Here is a 22,572-nt window from a genome sequence, read left to right as displayed (position 1 = left end):
CCGATTTGTGGTGATTGAGTAACAGTAATATTAATTAATTGATAGTTTTAACGGTTTAAATCATTTTCAATGATTTTAATACTCGGAGTAATTTAAGACACTTGCGGGTTGTTGGCTAATGAATGCAGGTTCATTGCTGGAATAACACGCATTGCTTTTAAATCATTTTTGGTGTTTTATTGCCTTTTGGTGTCGAATTACTCGAACTATTATTTACTGATTTTATCACTCAGTTAACCTGATAACAACTTGAATGGTCTCTAAAGTTATTGATCAGCGACTTTGTGGCAGATAATTATTCTTTATTAATTAATAAACTAATAGTTTATTCTATTAATAACTAGGATTGTTCTTTAATCATTTTGCAGTGGTTTTCGTGCATCCAAATTCTTATTATCTAGTATTATTAACGAATATATCACAAGCTTATTCAATTAATAATCCCACCTGCCTCAAACCCATTTTCAATTGTTTAGTGCATTCATGTAACTCCTTGTCTTAATTGATAAACCACAGCTTTATTTAATTAAGACCAACTTCTATCTGTTACTTCCATAATCCATTATTTTGGTGTTTTACCGCTCGTGATCAGCAATCATCCACGGGTAAAGAGCACTTTGCTCCAAATGGATGGTTTGTTTATATCAAATTACTTCCGGTGGGTCAGAACCTTCCGGTAACCACTCACTACAGTAATTTGCATATTCCGATCAAACGCTGACCCCAACAGACGAAGAACTGGTTCTAACTCTGGCCCTGGACCAGAACTAGCCCCTGGTTCTTTCCAGTGAAAATGCCCCCGGAGAAAGTCTGTCATCTCTCTTCCTGGCTTGTTTCAATCTTTTATAAAGTGTGTTGCTCCAACGACCAGATCACAAATCAAACTCGATATAGTGTCATTGGGGGTTTGGCCAATCTCAATCAAGATAAGGTAGAGAGACTACCTTGTGATCAATACCAGCTGATAACAATGTTTTCGAAGAAAATCCCACTAAAACCTAAAAGAGACAATGGAAATGCTTGATAGCAAGTTGTCTTACTACCATGCTTGATATCTACAATCATCTCCCTTTGCAAAAAAAGCTGAGTGAATGTCAAATGTCTTCAAATATTATGTATTTTATTATTATTATTATTTGTCGTAGTATTTGATCAAACTTTAACCAATCAAAAGAGAAACAGGAACAGTTTGCAGTAACATTGAACTGCACTGTATTCCACTGTAGTTCCCCCGCATGTCCACTACGAGGTTCTCCCAAAAGAGACTTACCTTCGTATCTGAAGCTCAAACTGGACAGTGCTGTGGGTGTCCTTCAGTCTGGGGATTGTGAATCGAAGGCCTCCCCAGAACTGATCAATTCACACAAAGACAAGGGCAGAAAATGAAATAGAAGAAAAACTTCACATTTTAGCCCAACAGATCTGGTAGTAATATTTTGGCTTTTTTGCCAATTTCTGAAGACAGGAAATAAAGAAAAACAGCTTGTGTCCATTCGTATTGATGTGCTATGTGAAAATATCTTGTGAGTCAATTGTTCTGGGACATTGAACGTGAGGGGAGGGAATAAAAAAACACATGTGGGAATTGTTGGTTCTTACACTGGCACCAGACTTCATGGGGTTTCCCAGATCGCACACCAGATAGCGGGTTTGGTTTTGCGCCTCGTAGCTACACGTCAGCTGGCTCAGACTCTGGAAGCAACACACAACAGCACAGAATATAACGGGAAACATGACGCAAATGGAAAGACAGAAGTAAGACACTTGAATGACAAAATATATAATAAAATCATTTTTAAAGAGTAGCATTTTGCAAGATCAGACTGAGTTGAAATAGTTGAAAAATACAATGTAATGTGATGTTTCTTCCAGGATTTTGTGGTAATAAAATCAGACATTATTATCATCCTATTCACCATCAATCATTATTGTTATTATTATTACTATGTTTGAATTGTTTAAATAGCTTACTGTGATCTGTGAAAATGATCACCGTGCATGTGAGCAAAAAACAACATTTTTACAATCTGACCGAAGCTACACCTATCTCAAATATGTATTTGCATCTTCAATGATCATCTTGTTGTAACTTGGAAGGAATGAGGATGTGACCACTCACTTTTCTGATATAGGGTGAAGTATAGAAGGTTGTGTAAAAATAAGACTACTGGTAAAAGTACTCTTTTTTTTTACTTTTGAAAGTAAGAAAGTATAGGTTCTCTGTCATTACTAGGCTTCCCCTCCGCCCAGAGATATATGATATATACAGTGGGTACGAAGGTTATTCAGATCGCTTTAAATTTTTCACTCTTTTTTTTATTGCAGCCATTTGCTAAAATCAAAAAATGTCATTTAATTTCTCATTAATGTACACTCAGCAACCCATCTTGACAGAAAAAAACAGAAATGTAGACCTTTTTGAAAATTTCTTAAAAAAGAAAAATTGAAATATCACATGGTCATAAGTATTCAGACCCTTTGCTGTGACACTCGTATTTAACTCACAGGCTGTCCATTTCTTCTGATCCTCCTTGAGATGGTTCTACTCCTTCATTGGAGTCCAGCTGTGTTAAATTAATCTGATTGGACTTGATTAGGAAAGGAACACACCTGTCGATATAAGACTTTACAGCTCACAGTGCATGTCAGCGCAAATGAGAATCATGAGGTCGAAGGAACTGCCTGAAGAGCTCAGAGACAGAATTGTGACGGCACAGATCTGGCCATGGATACAAAAGAATCTTTGCAGCACTAAAGGTTCCTACGGGCACAATGGCCTTCATAATCCTTAAATGGAAGAAGTTTGGGACGACCAGAACTCTTCCTAGACCTGGCCGTCCAACCAAACTGAGCAATCGTGGGAGAAGAGCCTTAGTGAGAGAGGTAAAGAAGAACCCAAAGATCACTGTGGCTGAGCTCCAGAGATGCAGTAGGGAGATGTTCCACAAAGTCAACCATCACTGCAGCCCTCCACCAGTCAGGGCTTTATGGCAGAGTGGCCCGACGGAAGCCTCTCCTCAGAGTAAGACACATGAAAGCCCGCATAGAATTTGCCAAAAAACACATGAAGGACTCCCAGACTATGAGAAATAAGATTCTCTGGTCTGATGAGACAAAGATAGAACTTTTTGGCGTTAATTCTATGTGCGCAGGAAACCAGGCACCGCTCATCACCTGCCCAACACCATCCCTACAGTCAAGTGTGGTGGTGGGAGCATCATATTGTGGGGGTGTTTTGCAGCTGCAGGGACAGGACGACTGGTTGCAATTGAAGGAAAGATGAATGTGGCCAAGTACAGAGATATCCTGGACGAAAACCTTTTCCAGAGTGCTCAGGACCTCAGACTGGGCCGACGGTTCACCTTCCAACAAGACAATGACCCCAAGCACACAGCTAAAATAACAAAGGAGGGGCTTGGGAACAACTCTGACCATTGTTGACTGGCCCAGCCAGAACCCTGACCTCAACCCAATGGAGCATCTCTGGAGAGACCTGAAAATGGCTGTCCACCAACGTTCACCATCCAACCTGACAGAACTGGAGAGGATCTGCAAGGAGGAATGGCAGAGGATCCCCAAATCCAGGTGTGAAAAACGTGTTGCATCATTCCCAAGAAGACTCACGGCTGGATTAGCTCAAAGGGTGCTTCCACTCAATACTGAGCAAATGGTCTGAATACTTATGTCCATGTGATATTTCAGTTTTTCTTTTTTAAGAAATTTGCAAAAATGTCTACATTTCTGTTCTTTTCTGTCAAGATGGGGTGCTGTGTGTACATTGAGAAATTAAATGAATTTTTTAAATTTTAGCAAATGGCTGCAATAAAACAAAGAGTGAACATTTTAAAGGGGTCTGAATACTTTCCGTACCCACTTCCTGGATGAGCATGATATCCTGGAGGTTTTCCAGTCTGGTTTTAAAACATTGCATAGTACTGAGTCAGCCCTTTTAAGAGTTTTTAATGATATCCTCGTGGCGGTTGACGCCACAAGGACTTATACTCTGCTCTGGTTTTAGTGCCTTCGTTTTTTTTATTTGTTTTAACTTTTTATGTTTTTTTATTGTTTTACCATCTGATTGTTTTTATTGCTTTAACTTTTTTTTATTGTTTTTATTGTTTGAATGTTTTGATGTTGCCTCTTATGTTTTCATTTCAATGTACATCACTTTGTCTCAGCTACGGCTGCTTAAAGTGCTTTATAAATAAAGTTGAGTTGATTTGAGTATGGTTATGTTGTAGCCTTGGTTCTCTGAGTGGAGAGGCTTCCCCTCCACCCAGAGATGTATGATATATACTGTATATCTCTATTGGAGTACCTGAACCCTCGGGTCAGGTGACGTGGATCATTTCTTTAAGACAACACACCTGTGGACGTGGCTGACTGCCTATTTTAACCCGCCTCAGCCACCTCCCCAGTGATTTTTCTGATTCCACTGGAACAGCGTGGCGTGTGTCGCTGAGTTTCTTTAACAAGGAGCTTTGACAAGAACACAGTGTGCCGCATACCTTTACAGGTGGGAGAGAGAGTGATCGTCTCTCGTGGCGGCTATGTTATGGCTGTCTTTGTCATTTTAATATCTGTGCTGTCACATTCTCTGTGTTGGCATAGGGCCTCTGGTGAGAGGCTTGTGTGCGGGGAACACAAAGGTCCTTCTTCCCGGTCCCGATCGGGCGATGGGAAAAGGCTCCGTGAGTTTGCCGGCAGGCCCTGGATGAACAATAAGCCGGTGTTGATCATGCTGTCTCTGTGTGGAGACATGGCACGCAGAGGACACAGGGCTCTCTTCTTTGTCCTCTGGGGCGTTGAGATATCTGTCCTCCATTATAGCCAACAGTTCTCATCAGCCAAGACTGTTGTTTACCACCATTGACTCTGTTATTAACCCACGCCCTGCTGTCTTGTCTGATGCCTCCACCGCAACCTGTGAAGAGTTTCTAGCTTTTTTTACTGACAAAGTGGCATCAGTCAAGCAGACTATCAGTAACACCCTAGGGACGTCCCCTGATGATGCGAGTGCTCCTTCTATGCAACCTGCTGTTTTCCAGCAGTTTGAGACCATTTCTTTCAATTCCAACACAATTTTTGAAGGAGGTTTTTAATTCTGTTGGGCCAAGTCTGCTTGTTCTTATAAACACTTGCCTTAGTTCAGGGTCCGTCCCAGCTGCCTTCAAACATGCTGTGGTTAGGCTCCTCCTTAGAAAACCGCACCTTGACCCCTCTGTGCTGTCCAATTTCAGGCCTGTTTCCCATTTGTCTTTTATTTCTAAGGTCTTAGAAAAAGTTGTTTTAATCCAATTACAGATATTTTTAGAGACAAATTGTTCTATAAACAAGTTCCAGTCTGGTTTTAGATCCAGACATAGCTCCGAATCAGCACTACTAAGGGTGCATAATGACATTGCTTTGTCCTTGGATGCTGGGAACCCCGCTGTGTTGGTGCTGCTGGACCTCACAGCAGCCTTTGATACAGTCGACCATGCAGTCCTTCTATCTCGCCCAGAGCAGTATGCTGGCATCCGTGGCACCGCCCTCCAATGGTTTAGGTCATACTTGGCAAACAGGAGCTTCTCTGTAATGATTGGTGACCTCTGCTCTTCACATGCATCTCTCCCTTGTGGGGTGCCACAGGGATCTGTTCTCGGCCCTGTTCTGTTTTCCTTGTATATGCTACCTCTGGGATCAATTATAAGAAAACACAATCTGTCTTTTCACCTCTATGCTGATGATCTGCAGATATATTTACCCATAAGACCCAATGAAAGCACTGCTCTTACAAGGCTAATGGATTGTTTTACTGATATAAAGCAGTGGTTGTCACAGAACTTTCTGCATTTAAATGACACAGAAACAGAATGCATTTTGTTTGGCACATCACCTATGGCGAATGTTTTTAAAACACACTCTGGTGCTCTGGCCCCCTTTAAACCACTTGTTAAATGTCTTGGGGAAACGTTTGACAATGGGCTTAAATTTGATAAACAGATTATTTCTGTTGTCAAAGCCAGCTTCTATCAGCTCCGTCTCCTGGCCAAAGTGAAGCCGTTTCTGAATCAACAGGATCTTGAGAAGGCAATACATGCTTTTATTAGCTCAAGACTGGGCTACTGTAATGCTCTTTATGTGGGCCTCAGCCAGTCTTCCATTTCACGTCTTCAACTAGTGCAGAATGCCGCTGCCAGATTTCTTACAAACTCATCCACACGTGAACACATTACCCCTGCGCTGTGGTCTCTCCACTGGCTTCCAGTTCAGTTCAGAATTGATTTTAAACTTCTGTTGTTTGTTTTTAATGCTATCAACGGCCTGGGTCCCTCTTGTCTGATATGTTAACTCTAGTGACCCTGGCAGGGCCCTGGTTCTTCAGGTCAGCGTCTTTTAGACATCCCAAGGTGGAGATACAAACAGTGTGGTGATCGCTCTTTTGCTGTTGCTGCTCCCAGACTGTGGAACAAACTGCCCCCGACATGAACAAACTACCCCCCAACATTTGCACCATCACTGATCTCGGCCTTTTTAAATCAAAACTGAAGACTCACCTTTTTAAGCTGGCTTTTAACTCTGCCTAGGGCATTGTATTTTATTTTACTCTGTATGCTCTGTTTTATGATTTTCTGGATGGCTTCAACAAACTGCAGCACCGCCGCACCTCATACAGACAGCACCTGTGTTCTATTTAATTTTTTTGTTTTTATTCTCGTATTTAATTCTTAATGTATTGTTTTAACTTGTAAAGCACTGTGGATGTCACCGGGTGATTATAAAAGCGCTATAGAAATAAAGTTGATTTGATCTTTGATTTGATTTGAGAAGTGGCTCATGAGTGCTTATTTCCACTACATTTTTCGAAGTAGCGACTTCCTCCAAGTTTGAGGAGACAGAGTAATACACCGGCTTCGGGAGCACTTCCTCACGGGAATCCCGTGCGGGGTTCTCGTGAGACTTTGGGCTCTAACCTTCGTAAAAATATATATATCAATTAATAACAATAAATACATACACACACACACACATATATATATATATATATATATATATTTTTTTTTTTAAATGGTTCATTGCTGAGTGGTGTGCGGAGCTCAACTGCCCATTGAAGATGGACACGATGTGTTTGTGCGATGTCTGGGGGAGGAACATGCAGCAACAGCTGTTGGCCAGTCCATCTTTTTGTATGGATTGTTCAATTCTGCCGATGTGATCCCTGGAGGCTCAGCTCCGTGTTTTCTGTTGTGGATTACCACCCAAACGCTCTTTTGAGACCTGTTTCAGTTTTAGGGCCGAGGACCTCGACACTGACAACCAAGAAGATATTGATGAGGAGATTGATGTCTTGGGCATATCTGATGATGGCGAGGGGATGACTGAGGAGGACGATCAGGCCAAGAAGACTAAATGCCAGCAATTTAGAGGTCTAGTTCAGAGAGCTTCTCAGGCCTTGGGGCTTGGACTGGTACCAGCCCAAATCCTCCCTCCCTCACGCTTTGATGATGGGGAAACCAATGCGGCTAGACTATTCGGGGCGCCCCTCCTTCCTGATGTAAAGGACCTGATGCAGAGGACATTTCAGAATCTTACCACTAAGCTTTTTTATTCCGCTACATCCAGACGAATGTCTGCCATGCAGGATAGGAAAAGGTGGGCTGTGGTCCTTTACCTCAGCGGGATCAGTCTGTGTCTGCCCTCCTGTTTCTGGCCAGCTCTGTGTTAGGGCTAACTACTCCATCAGGTGAATGCAAAATGCTGGATGCTTCGCTGGCAAAACTGCATCAGACAATGGCAGTTCAGACACAGCTGGCAAATACAGCATCAATTCTGACTCTGTACCAGCGGAAGTTGGTACATCTCCTAAGCTCTGAGGTGGATGCCCACCTGATCTCAGAGATGCAGCTAGTTTCATCTACGTTGACAGCGTTGATGAAGGAACAGGTGGTGGTTGCTGGGAAGAGCCTGTCATCGCGTTGGGTCACCAGACACCAACTATATTTGTCCAGATCAAAACTACAGTCAGAGGACAAAGGTGCTCTCCTGAAGTTGCCTGCTGTACTGACAGCCATGTTTGGCCCTGGTACCACGACTCTGCTGCAGTAGGCACAGGAAGCCCGCCACTGTGCTTAGGAGGTTTCCAGTGCACTGACCCCCAGGCCGAGGTGGTCGGCTCAGACCGGTGGTTAAAGGGCGGAAGCTCCCATACTGCCACAAAGGTCTCGTAGGGTCAATATACTGATTGACCCCCAAAAAATTGCAAATGTTTTATTTTTGATGGTTTTGTGCTAGGTTGGGTCTAGTCTACAACATACTAAAAGTTGGACAAAATCAGAGTATGGGAAAGTGTCAAATTTCGAAGATGACTTTTTTCGGTTTACAAGTCATTTTCCATTTACGTGTGAAGCACTAACTCGGTCAGTTTTCATGATAAATCAATAAATTTTGGATTTTTAGGCAGGTTATCAGGGTCAATCTTTCACATGAAAGGGCTACCAGTGATGCCAAATAAACCCGTATACCATATCAAGGGGTACTCCTACCCCCATTACCCTTGTTGCACCCACCCTGATTCACTTACGTCACAGTACTTTTTCAAAAATTTTCACACCTCATCCTCATCATCATCTATCACTGGATCATTTTTCATATTGTCACAATTTCCACCTTGGCAATGTCCACATGCACTGGTACATTCTTGTCCAGGGGTGGGCAATCCTGGTCCTGGAGGGCCGCAGTCCTGCATGTTTTAGATGTTTCCCTACTCAAACACACCTGTTATCATGATGAGGCTCGGCAGGAAGCTTGATATGGAGCCACTAATTGCTGTCAGCTGTCTTGATGTGAGGGGACATCTAAAACGTGCAGGGCTGCGGAGGACCAGGATTGCCCACCTCTGTTCTAGTCCATGCCTCCGGCAGGTACACCTTAGAACAGGGGTAGGGAACCCTGATCCTCGAGAGCCATAGTCCTGCATGTTCTCCATGTCTCCCTGCTTCCACACAGCTGATTGCAATGAGCAGCTCGTTATCTGGCTTTGTGCTGAACATGGTGATGAACCATCAGGACGTTCAGTGGAGGGAGACGTGGAAAACGTGCAGGACTATGGCTCTCGAGGACCAGGGTTCCCTACCCCTGCCATAGGGTATTGCATCCTTCCGAACAGTTGCAATGAATTATCTTAATCAGTGCATCTGGAGCAGGGCTTTTGTCTGTCATCACTGGAACAATTTTGTCCCCTTCCACCTTCCACCCCCACTCAGATGGCACCATTTCATCACTACATCCCATCCACTCCATAACCTGGTAGTATGTCCGCAAAGAATGAAATTTACAGGCAGAGGGCGTTGGTGGGAGTCGTTCTGGTGTGACGAACGTCTTAGCTCTTGCAACTTTCTTGCAGAGCATATTGTATCTAATAGATGCCAGGGAGTCCTTCTGATTCGCATTGAACAAAGCTACCATTGCCTTACAACCATTGGTTTCCACAACATTCTGGCTTTGCTTTGGTAGAGAGAATGCTTTTGAACAGTCTGTTATGGTCTTTTCTCTCTTGACGATTCGTTGGAACCCCAACTTCTTTCCTATTCCGAATACCCTGGACACCGAATCGCATCCCGTAAAGCACGGGGGCAGCTGACAGCAATTAGTGGCTCCATATCAAGCTTTCTGCAGAACCGCATCATGATAGCAGGTGTGTTTGAACAGGGAAACATCTAAAACGTGCAGGACTGCGGCCCTCGAGGATCAGGATTGCCCACCCCTGCTGTAAAGGCATGCAGGAACAACAGATCATTATAAAGTGCTTCGCCAAGCACCTGCTTGAGAGCCTTGATTGATTGATTGATTGATTGATTTACTTTATTGTCATTGTACAGGTACAGGTACAGGTACAACGAAATTGCATTCACATAGAAAGTTTTGGGGAAAGAAGGACACATGAGGTGAGGAGAGGAGGGAAAAAGGCAGATTAAAGACTGTGTTCTGAGGAGACAGTCTGTAATTGGGAAAAAAAACCACCTCAGGCACGTTTAGCATCAACACAGACAGGTTACAACATTTCTCGAGACAGCACTTGGGATACATGAAGGGAAGTTCTGCAGTCCGCCACTAGGAGAAGGTTTTTTCAGGCGCGACTCCTTCACCAGGCACGCAGCCGCCCTCTCCAGTGGCCTCTGCTGGTGGTTGGGGGCAGGGGCACAGCGAAAGTGGTGAATGTCCTGGCTTCCAGAGGCAAGAATGTCCGGGGAGGGAGGGTGAGAGGAGGGGTAGTAAGGGGTGAGGGGGTGGGGGCAGAGCCTTGATTCACACGCGCATCCAGGAGATATGAAGACAAAACACAGCCTTGGCAGCTGTGTGTCTGGGAGCCAAATCTTGATTATCTTTGCTTTCGTTCAGGCGCGTCAGCTTTATCCGTCGACCTTGAGTGTCTCTGGTCTCACACTGCTGCTCCAATTGTGGCAGAATAATGATGATTAGCTTCCCTCCGAGCTCGAATATCCTTCAAGATCGATCCAATTTCACGTAAACGTTCAAGAATCGTGACCTGCACGCGCTTGAGTTCGTTTATCATCTGACTCTGAGTGTTCAAAGCTCGGCCCAGTCCTTCATTGACGATAGGCAGCACTCCCAATGCGGCGGCCCGCGTCTTCTCAACTTTTCGATAGATCAGAAAACTGCCAGCTCCAATCAGCAGCATACCTGCTATCATGAATCCCAATATGTAGAGGTCCTCCACATCCTCAATGGAAAGAATGGCCAAAGACAGGGACCTCCAGGAACCCCAGGAATCCAGCATGTATCCAGCTGCAAACGTCCCATCGGGATATGCGGGCTCTCCTTTGCTGATCGTCGTGTCGTAAAAATTTGGTCGATCGCATTGAGAGACCAGCTGATCAATTCCATGGTTCCGGTTAGGTTCGGATGCGGGTCTGAAGATATTCTCTTGATAGATCAGACACAAGACAGTACAGGACGAAGCTGCAAGCGGGGAGGGCAAGTGGGAGAGGAGAGGAGAAAAAAAGCGTCCGCCTTCGCTGAGAGCCGGAAGATATTGTAGACGTAGGATTTCGACTTGTCAGAGCGGAAATAAAGTGCAGTACATTTGGAAACATATGCATGGAACAGCAAAAGAACAAGAAGATCCGTGTCTCCTCCAATGAGGGTGGTTAATTTGAAAGCAGACATATCGATGGCTGCCTTTGCAATCTCAACGTCGGCATCTCCTTCCGCTTGAATTACGTCACAGCCTTTCTGCCGCATTCGTTCCATGATCAGCTGGATAAGCGCCTGCTTGTTTGCCGCATTGGACAAGAAGTCCTCCTTTTTCCCAGCAAATGTTGTCACCTTGTTAATGTTCACCTTTTTTGGATTCAGCTTTCGACTTCGCCGCTAATGAGTACAGTCCTTTATACTTGGTCCAACTTCTTAACCATCAAACACGACAGTTGCTTTCCCATAGTGTTCGACAGTAAATGAGGCATAATCGTTTGCAATCGAGCTGTAGGTACTGCCCTCCTTCCATTTCAGACGGTGAAGAAGAGATCCTCCGTCTTGTACATTGTGCTCTGTGATTGGAATGGTTTGTGTCACAGCACTGTCCGATTTTGTTCCAACATAATTTCTTAGAGCCTCTGCCAGCTGCGGTTTGTCCGCTTGACGTAAGGTGCCCTTTCCTTCGAACAAAGACATCGGGTAGAGACAGAGTTCATAGGACATGACATCATCCAGCCTTAGATCACCCGTCTGTGAGACCACGAGAAACCTCTGGAATAGGAGCACTGGATCAATGCTACGATCTGCAGAAACTTTTACGTTCTTGCTTGATGCTAGAGTCTTTGCCTTCAAACCTGGGTGGGTGCAATAAGGAGTTTAGGGTTAGGGGTACCCCTAGACGTGGTATAAGGGGTGATTTGGCATCACTGGTAACCCTTTCATGTGAAAGATTGACCCTGATAACCTGCCTAAAAATCCAAGATGTATTGATTTATCATGAAAACTGACCGAGTTAGTGTTTCACACGTAAATGGAAAATGACTTGTAAACCGAAAAAAGTCATCTTCGAAATTTCACACTTTCCCATACTCCGATTTTGTCCAACTTTTAGTATGTTGTAGACTGGACCCAGCCTAACATAAAACCACCAAAAAACAAAATTTTGCAATTTTTTTGGGGTAGGGGTACTCTGGCAGTATATTGACCCTACTAGTCAGGCTGGAGTCCTGCTGACCTGAGGACTACACTGGAGACACGCCGGGGGCACGCAGGTGTCACCAGCGGAGCAGCTCAGGGCAGATCTGGCAAAGGCAGGGGCAAGCCCAGGCCCCCGTCTTGTTCCTGACATCAGGTCATACCCGGCTTGCTTCAAGCCAGCCTCAGGCTGGCTGGAAGATTGCAGCCTGGAAGTCACTGGGTGCGAGCTCCAGTAAGATGCCAACTTTCAGATTCCAATCTGGGACAGGCACTGGCGTTTTCTCCGGTTCGTATTCAACGGCAAGGAATAGGGGTTCAGAGTCCTGCCATTTGGCATCTCTTTATCCCCCCGAACCTTCACGAGGTGCATGGAGGCAGTGCTGGGGCCTCTACGGCTGACAGGTATACGGGTGCTAAACTTCTTGGACAACTGGCTCCGATGTGCGCACTCAGAGGCTCAGTGCCGGGCACATCTGGCTGTTCGCTTGGACCATGTCCAGCACCTTGGTCTGTGTCTCAACATGCAGAAGAGCATGTTGGTACCATCCCAACAGACAAAGTCCCTGGGTCTACAGATCGATTCCCAGGCAGGGCTACTGTCACTGACAATGGATAAGCTGCAGTCCCACAGGACATGCCTGTCTCAATTCCGGCAAGGGACCAAGGTCACAGGGAGGCTGTGTTTCCGTCTTTTGGGCCTAATGGCATCATATGTTCAGGCTGTGCCATTGGCCCTCCTGCACATACGCCCGGTACAAAGGTGCCTCGTGCGCAACCAATGGAGTTGCCTGGATACAGTTATCCTAGTCACCAGACATTTAAGGGCGGCTCTACGCTGGTGGGAAAACAAGGAGAACCTTACCAACGGCAGCATGTTGGGTCCAGTGACGCATCGACATCTTGTGATGACAGATGCCTCACTGATGGGCTGGGGTGCTGTGTTCAGGGGGAGCAGGGTCAGTGGGCGCTGGAGCAGTCCCCGGACCACTTACAATATCAACATGTGAGAACTGATAGCAGTCCCTCTTGCACAGCGATATTTTCTACCCTATCTCCGAGACCAGCACGTGCTGGTGAAGAAAGACAGTGTGACTGCAGCTACATACATCAACAGACAGGGTCTCCAGTTGTGGGTGTGGCCCCTGCGGCGTCAGAGTTCATAGGACTGGGGTTCTCACGCTCAGTGATTCTTACGATGTAGGAGGCTCATGCACCATCCACAAGAGCACTTTACGCACACCGATGGAAAGTCTTTGTGACTTGGTGTTGTTGGGGGCCACTCAACCTCATGGAAGGGGGAGGGGGGGACCACGTTTTGAGAACAAAGGACCACATACCTACAACTGAAAAAGTCTGCCATTGGTCACGTGATCACCCCCCGGACACCCCCCCCTTCAAGGTGCAATACTAGAGGCCAACGGCAGGGGGAGCCTGAGAGCTCCCTCACCAGCTGGAATGTCCAGGGCGGGCCCTCCGTCAGGATTGGTCCACATGACCCAGAGCCCACTGGAAACCCGACACCAGCCAAAAGTTATAAAATACCCCCGCGGGGTGATTTCTTTCTCTCCAATGTGAAACCTGCGTAAAGACGGACGCATCCGTTTCGCACGGAGACGAAGTGCCACGTGTGCCCGCTGACCGGGCCCGGAGTTCCACACCTGGCCGGACGAGTCGACAACCACCGTGGAACTACGTCTACTTTTCCCTTTTTCCTTTTTTTTCTTCTTCACCGGAGTCCGAGTGTGCAGCTGGCAGCGCACATTCCTCCCGCATGCAGACCTGAAGCCGCTTCTTCTCCCCCCTCCTCAAAAGAAGCGCTTGATCATCCTCGGATCATCCTGTGGACATTTTTCCTTGTCCACAGACCAGTTGAGCTTGTTTACCTGGGACGCCAGAGAAAACAAACTCGCAGCCGGGAAATCAACGGATTTTCTCCGGCCGCCGGCAGCACGTTCACCCTCGTCAAACTGAGTAAGGCTTAGAGTCTGGGCAGGCAATGAGAATAACGTGACTGTAATATTGCTGTGTGTTTTATTATTGTGTTGAAGTCAGGGACGCCGATCCCTGTTTCCAACCAATCTGTGTCTGCGCGTCGGATTTACATCAGCGCGAACCTCCGCACTGTGTAGCCCGCTCGCTCTCTCTCTCTCTCTCTCTCTCTCTCTCTCCTTTTGCACAGATCATTTCTAGACTACTGTGTAGTCCAAGACAGTGTGCAGAGCTGAACATATTCTGTCCACTGCCCTTCTCCCTCCCTCCTTTTCTTTTCTTCTCTCCGCTCCACTAACCGCGGCGCAAACTCAGCAACAGCTGTTCCTGTGCGCCGCTCCACCCGCTTCTGTGACCGTGTGTAGTTCACTGTCCCTGGGATTTCTCAGGCACGAGCCCCCAGGCGCGCTCCGAGCAGGCTCACGAGCCGTGCACGAGCACAGTGACGTCACGCCGTCCAGAAAGAGTGCGCCAAGCGCCTCTGGTGGCCGCGTTGGTGATTGCAATATCTTGAAAGACCGCCACTCGGTGGACAAGTCGAGTCATTGCATTCTCCCTCCGTGCGCCGCCGCGCCCCTAGTGGTCGTTCCGGTTACTACCTCGAACTAGACGCCTGCCGCCATCTCGTGTCCGTTCGAGGTCATTACACCCACACACACTGACCCTCCAACGCCTGCCGCCACCTGGTGGACGTTCGTGGTCATTGCATCCCCACTCAGGCTTCCACACACTCACTCACACACACTCTCACACACATACACACATACACACACACACACACCCTCTTTCTTTGTACATAGTGTTTGCTGTTTAATAGATTAGATCTTCGTGTTTGATTGTTTATTACTTAATTGTGTTGTTTTAATAAATGATTTATGAATTATTTTTGAATAAATGCTTTTTGTTAATAAACGCTTTTTCACTGAATTGATCGATTATTGGTTATCATTGTGCATTTATTGTTGACAATTCACTGGTTTGTAACAGTCTGTGCTCGAATCTCACACCTTCCTTGTTATTTAATATTGTTATATTTACACAGAAATATTAACTTTATTTCCAGCTTAGCTGGTGGTGCCCCGATTTAATTATTATTTGATAAATAACCAATTTATGCAAATTAATAATTTTTCATTAATAAATTATTTTTGATAATTTATTAACTTTTTGAGTAATTACTCAATTACTCTAGGAGTTGCTGATGAGTAACTAACTTTACTTTACTTTACTTCATTAGTAATTCCAATTTTTCCTAAATTACTTTCAGTAATCTATTGCTTTCAGTAATCCATTACTTACAGTAATTATTTATGCTAATTACCAACCACAAATCCCAACAGTGTGGGGAGCACCATGTTGACCCAATGATTTCGTCGGCCCGGCTATCCTCCAGTTCCTCCAAGGGCTACTGGATGCTGGGAGGTCGCCCCCCACTCTGAGGGGTATGGGTGTGGTGATTAATAAGGCAGCTCGGGTGGGACAGTACCAGTTACCTGAGGAAACAGGCAAACTGTTTTCCCAGTTTTAGTTATAAGTTTCCCTGTCAGCCAGCCTGGGGTAGGCTGGTTGAGTGGCTTCCTTACTTTTCTAGTTAGGCCCTAGCAACTTGCAGGGCCAACTAGCCCTTGGTAGCGTCTGGCACCAGGGTCAGGCAGCAGCATCTTGCATCTTGTGGAGCTGGCAAGCCTTCGGTATTATGTAGCGTCTATTGCTTGACACACATGGTTTTTTGTAGAGCACCTGGTGGCAGGGACATCTTATTCAAAGCTCGCACATCTCAGTGGGGGATGGTGCTACTCTATCCCATCGTGGTGTGTCTTCCAGATCTCCAATAGAGATATATATACCATATATCTCTGGGTGGGGGGGGGGGGGGGGGGTGGCGGCTAGTAACGATAGAGAACGTATGGTTACATTGTAACTGTGGTTCTCTGAGTGGAGAGGCTTCCCCCTTAACCCCGAGGCCACTCTGGGATTCGTTCCATCAGATTAATATCACTGGGGAGGTGGCTGATGTGGGTTAAAATAGGCAGTCAGCCACGTCCACAGGTGTGTTGTCTTAAAGAAATTATCCACGTCACCTGACCCGAGGGTTCAGGTACTCCAATAGAGATAGACAGTATATATCATACATCTCTGGGTGGAGGGGAAGCCTCTCCACTCAGAGAACCAAGGCTACAACATAACCATACTCAAATCAACTCAACTTTATTTATAAAGCACTTTAAGCAGCCGTAGCTGAGACAAAGTGCTGTACATTGAAATGAAAACATAAGAGGCAACATCAAAACATTCAAACAATAAAAACAATAAAAAAGTTAAAGCAATAAAAACAATCAGATGGTAAAACAATAAAAAAACATAAAAACTTAAAACAAATAAAAAAAACGAAGGCACTAAAACCAGAGCAGAGTATAAGTCCTTGTGGCGTCAACCGCCACGAGGATATCATTAAAAACTCTTAAAAGGGCTGACTCAGTACTATGCAATGTTTTAAAACCAGACTGGAAAACCTCCAGGATATCATGCTCATCTAGGAATGATTTTAACTGAGCATGGGCAGTTTTCTCCAGGATTTTCGCTATAAAAGGCAGCTTGGAGATAGGTCTATAGTTGGCTAGCATACCACGATCAAGACCAGGTTTCTTAAGTAGGGGTTGCACCACAGCATGTTTAAAACTTTGGGGGACAACACCAGAAGACAAGCTGCTGTTAATAATGGCCAGAACTGACAGCCCTATACAAGGAAAAACCTCTTTAAAGAAGTGAGGCGGGACAATGTCACGGGGAGAGCCGGATGGCTTCATCTGGACAACCACTTTCTGCAGTGCAATCAAGGACACCGGTTCAAAGGCATCAAGCACAGCTGAGGGAGAAACGTTGTCAGAGAGGTCAGATGCAAGTGTGGTGATGAGAGCCCTCGCGGTAGCAACTTTATCAATAAAGAAGTGCAGGAAGCTATCGCACATTTCTGGGGATTCCTCTGTGAACACAGGCTGAGGTGAGTCCAGAACAGACTCTATGGTTTTAAATAACACACCAGGGTTGTGAGAATTAGACTCAATAATGTTGGACAGGTACTCTGTTCTGGCCTCTCTGACGGCGGTCTGGTAGCAGCGCCAGCAGTCTTTCAGGATTTGGCGTGAAACCTGCAGCTTATCCTTTTTCCATTTGCGCTCGGCTTTGCGGCACTCCTGTCTGGCTGCTCGAGTTCTAGCATTGAACCAGGGCTCAGGTTTAGTTGTGGGCTGCACAGTTTTAAGAGGAGCCACAGAGTCCAGTATGCCTCGGCAGGAGGAATGAAACCAAGAATTAAGTAGCTCAGTGTTTGCCGACGTTACGTCTGAGGGGACGCAGAGCTGGTTGAAGGCAGCGGAGAACTGGCCGGCAGTGGCAGAGTTCAAGATCCGACGGCGGCGAGCAGGAGTGGCAGATTGAACTGCAGCACAGGAGATGGTAGCTTCTAACAGGAGATAGTAGCTTCTAACAGGAGATGGTAGCTTCTAACAGGAGATAGTAGCTTTTAACAGGAGATAGTAGCTTCTAACAGGAGATGGTAGCTTCTAACAGGAGATGGTAGCTTCTAACAGGAGATAGTAGCTTTTAACATGAGATAGTAGCTTCTAACAGGAGATGGTAGCTTCTAACAGGAGATGGTAGCTTCTAACAGGAGATAGTAGCTTTTAACATGAGATAGTAGCTTTTAACAGGAGATGGTAGCTTCTAACAGGAGATGGTAGCTTCTAACAGGAGATAGTAGCTTCTAACAGGAGATGGTAGCTTCTAACAGGAGATAGTAGCTTTTAACAGGAGATGGTAGCTTCTAACAGGAGGTGGTAGCTTCTAACAGGAGATGGTAGCTAACAGGAGATGGTACCTAACAGGAGATGGTAGCTAACAGGACATGGTAGCTTCAAACAGGAGATGGTAGCTTCTAACAGGACATGGTAGCTTCTAACAGGAGATGGTAGCTTCTAACAGGAGATAGTAGCTTCTAACAGGAGATAGTAGCTTTTAACAGGAGATGGTAGCTTCTAACAGGAGGTGGTAGCTTCTAACAGGAGATAGTAGCTTCTAACAGGAGATGTTAGCTAACAGGACATGGTATCTAACAGGAGATGGTAGCTAACAGGACATGGTAGCTTCAAACAGGAGATGGTAGCTAACAGGAGATGGTAGCTTCTAACAGGAGATGATAGCTAACAGGAGATAGTAACTTCTAACAGGAGATAGTAGCTTCTAACAGGAGATGGTAGCTAACAGGACATGGTACCTAACAGGAGATGGTAGCTAACAGGACATGGTAGCTTCAAACAGGAGATGGTAGCTAACAGGAGATGGTAGCTTCTAACAGGAGATGATAGCTAACAGGAGATAGTAACTTCTAACAGGAGATAGTAGCTTCTAACAGGAGATGGCAGCTTCAAACAGGAGATGGTAGCTTCTAACAGGAGATAGTAGCTTCTAACAAGAGATAGTAGCGTCTAACAGGAGATGTTAGCTTCTAACAGGAGATGGTAGCTTCTAACAGGAGATGGTAGCTAACAAGAGATGGTAGCTTCTAACAGGAGATGGTAGCTTCTAACAGGAGATGGTAGCTAACAAGAGATGGTAGCTTCTAACAGGAGATGGTAGCTAACAGGAGATGGTAGCTTCTAACAGGAGATGGTAGCTTCTAACAGGAGATGGTAGCTAACAGGAGATGGTAGCTAACAGGAGATGGTATCTAACAGGAGATGGTAGCTTCTAACAGGAGATAGTAGCTTCTAACAGGAGATAGTAGCTTCTAACAGGAGATGGCAGCTTCTAACAGGAAATGGTAGCTTCTAACAAGAGATAGTAGCGTCTAACAGGAGATGTTAGCTTCTAACAGGAGATGGTAGCTTCTAACAGGAGATGGTAGCTAACAAGAGATGGTAGCTTCTAACAGGAGATGGTAGCTTCTAACAGGAGATGGTAGCTAACAAGAGATGGTAGCTTCTAACAGGAGATGGTAGCTAACAGGAGATGGTAGCTTCTAACAGGAGATGGTAGCTTCTAACAGGAGATGGTAGCTAACAGGAGATGGTAGCTAACAGGAGATGGTATCTAACAGGAGATGGTAGCTTCTAACAGGAGATAGTAGCTTCTAACAGGAGATGGTAGCTTCTAACAGGAGATAGTAGCTTCTAACAGGAGATGGTAGCTAACAGGAGATGGTAGCTTCTAACAGGAGATGGTAGCTAACAAGAGATGGTAGCTTCTAACAGGAGATGGTAGCTTCTAACAGGAGATAGTAGCTTCTAACAGGAGATGGTAGCTAACAGGAGATGGTAGCTTCTAACAGGAGATGGTAGCTAACAAGAGATGGTAGCTTCTAACAGGAGATGGTAGCTTCTAACAGGAGATAGTAGCTTCTAACAGGAGATGGTAGCTAACAGGAGATGGTAGCTTCTAACAGGAGATGGTAGCTAACAGGAGATGGTAGCTTCTAACAGGAGATGGTAGCTGTTAAGTATATTTGTTTATATTACAAAGCCATGTTAAGCAGCATACGTAAGGGACGTAAATTTCGTGCCTGCGTGCACTGCGTTGTTATGCTGAGCATGCGCAATAAACAGTCAGTGACGTTCTCAGACCAAAGAGTAATGGCGGTGTGTGTTTTTCCTCCCGTGAAAGCTAGCTAAGAGTGGATGCTAGTTAACCACTTTGGTGACTGTAACTACGTTAGACTGCTGCAGAAATGGCTAACGCTACAGGTTATGGGCCCAGTCATGCAGGCCAAAGGTGGTTCAGAATTTTATTCGACGGGGACGAGAAAAGTTACGAGCTCTGGGAAACGAGGTTCCTCGCGCACATGGAGCTGCGCGGCCTCAAAGAGATACTCCTGGAGGCTCCGGACATCGATGAAGACGATGTGGGAGCTCTCGTCGAAGATGAGAGGAAAAACGGAGAGGCATATGCAAAGCTGGTGCAGTGTCTCGACAACAAAAGTTTATCGCTGATAATGAGAGACGCAAAACGTGATGGAAGACGGGCGCTGGAGATTCTTTGCGAGCACTATGCGGGAAAGGACAAGCCGCACGTTGTGAGTTTGTACTGTGAACTTTCCTCGCTCCACAAGGCTAGCAATGAGACTGTGACCGATTACATTATCCGAGCAGAGACTATTTTCACATCTTTAAGAAGAGCAGACGAACAGATTAGTGATGGGCTTCAGATAGCCATGGTGGTAAAGGGGCTACCTGATACGTACAAGCCATTCGTCGTGCACGTGACCCAAACAAATGAAGAAGTAACGTTCAAACAAAACTACGAAGTTATGAGAGCACTGAAAAATACGGCAAGAGTGACGTTAACGTCGAAGACAATGTAATGAAGACGAGCGGGGCAACGTGGTCTCGTGGGAGAGGAAGAGGAAAGAAAATGGACATGACTGATGTCGAGTGTTACACGTGTGGCAAAAAGGGACATATGGCCAGGACATGTCCGAACGAATCCCAAGTCAGCAGAGAGAGCCGAAGATGGGACACGTCACAGAGAGGAAGAGGGCACAGTCGAGGACGAGGCCGTGACCATGTGAGGAAAGCTGACGGAGAGACAGAGGGAGAACCCACATCTTTTTTTTTCTTCAAGATGAGCGATTGTCCTACACAAAAAGGCAACAAGAAAGGTCTCATGGTCGACTGCGGCGCCACATCTCACATGATCAACGACGCCACAAAATTCAAGACAGTTGACAAAAGCTTTAAACCTGAGGATCACATGATCGAGCTCGCCGACGGGACGAAGGTGAGCGGGATGGCGAAGATGAGGGGAGACGCCGAAGTCTACTTGTTGGACAGCAAGGGACACCAGGTGAAGACGAGGCTCAAGCAAGCACTCTACATTCCATCTTTTCCACAAAACATTTTTTCAGTCAAAGCAGCGACATCCAGCGGAGCAGAGGTCCGATTCAAGGACTGTGATGACTGGCTGGTTCACAAGAATGGTACCAAGTTCAAGATGAACGTGTATGGTTGGCTGTATTACTACCTTAGCACAGTAGAAGATGAAAATGTTGACGGCGTGTGGTTTAGTCATGACATACAAACGTGGCACGGGATACTTGGTCATTGCAATTTTGATGATGTTGCAAAATTAGAAAAAGTTGTTGAAGGGATGTCGATAAAAGGGAAAAATGACAAATCCAATCAAAACTGTGAAATATGCACACACGGCAAGTTCACACAAAGCAGGAACAGAGACGCAGATGCTAAAGCTACTAATGTACTAGAGCTAGTACACACAGATCTATGTGGCCCTATAGAGCCAGCTGATAAAGATGGACACAGATATGCAATAGCATTTACTGATGATTACAGTGGGATGATTTTTCCATACTTTATCAAAGCAAAAAGTGACACTTCAAAAGCTACAGAAAAGTTTATTGCAGATGTAGCACCATACGGAAATATAAAATGTATAAGGTCGGATAACGGTACAGAGTTTACCGGGCAGGAGTTCCAATCTTTACTTAGGAGTAAGGGGATAAGGCACGAGACCAGTGCACCCTACTCACCTCACCAGAACGGAACTGCCGAAAGAGGTTGGAGAACCTTATTCGAGATGTCAAGATGCATGCTATTGGATAGTAAACTACCGAAGCAACTATGGACATATGCTGTACAGACAGCAGCTCAAATCCGAAACAGGTGCTACAGTAAGCGGCTAGAGCAGACACCTTACCGTGTTTTCACAGGAAAAACACCTAACCTATGAAACATGAAGGTATTTGGTTCTGAATGCTACATATATAAGCAGGATAAAAAGAAGCTGGATTCGAGATGTGAAAAGGGAATTTTCATAGGCTATCACAAGTATAGTCCAGCATACAATGTGTATTATCCTGAGACGGGCAAAATCCTAAAACATAGGCTGGTCAAATCTATCACTAAAGAAAGTGTAGATAGCCAGACTCAGACAGATTGTGACATGGAGTACGACATTGAGAATTATGACAATATTCCACAGAGGGTAGTCAACCAGGGTCAGAGACAGCCTAAAGAGAGCAGAGAGTCCAGTGTTGAGGACACCGCAGAGGCAGATCTAACCCAGACAGATACGACAGAACAAGGAAGTGGAAGATACCCTACAAGACAAAGACGAGCTCCTGAATACTTAAAGGAGTATCAGTGTAAAGCTGAGTGTGATACCGATGAGAGTGAAAATGTAGATTATTTCTACAGGGTGACTTATGATGTACCGAAAAGATTTAGAGAGGCTATGGACTCCAAAAGGTCAAAAATGTGGACTCAAGCGATGAAAGAGGAGATGAACTCTTTAACAGAGAATGAGACTTTCAACTTGACTCCACTGCCAAGAGGCAAGCAAGCAGTGGGAGGACGCTGGGTATACACAGTGAAGGAAAGTGCAGTTGGATCTGAGACT

At 45.5% G+C, this 22,572-nt stretch overlaps 1 protein-coding gene across 3 annotated transcripts in view; it reads right to left on the bottom strand.

Annotated features, from left to right (window-relative positions):
• Positions 1 to 22,572, bottom strand: part of LOC308148472 (integrin alpha-5-like) — a 346,877-nt gene that overhangs the window by 10,046 nt on the left and 314,259 nt on the right. For all 3 annotated transcript variants that reach the window (XM_080521934.1, XM_080521936.1, XM_080521935.1), the window contains 2 exons: positions 1,600 to 1,692; positions 1,271 to 1,350 (listed from right to left, as the gene is read on the bottom strand). In XM_080521934.1, coding sequence (XP_080378060.1) covers positions 1,271 to 1,350; positions 1,600 to 1,692 — 173 coding nt within the window. The remainder of the gene's footprint in view (positions 1 to 1,270; positions 1,351 to 1,599; positions 1,693 to 22,572) is intronic.

The sequence above is a fragment of the Blennius ocellaris genome, assembly GCF_963422515.1.
Source record: "Blennius ocellaris genome assembly, contig: SCAFFOLD_55, whole genome shotgun sequence".
NCBI lineage: Eukaryota > Metazoa > Chordata > Actinopteri > Blenniiformes > Blenniidae > Blennius > Blennius ocellaris.
Note: the sequence above shows the minus strand (reverse complement) of the source record. Positions and strands in the feature narration are given on the sequence as shown.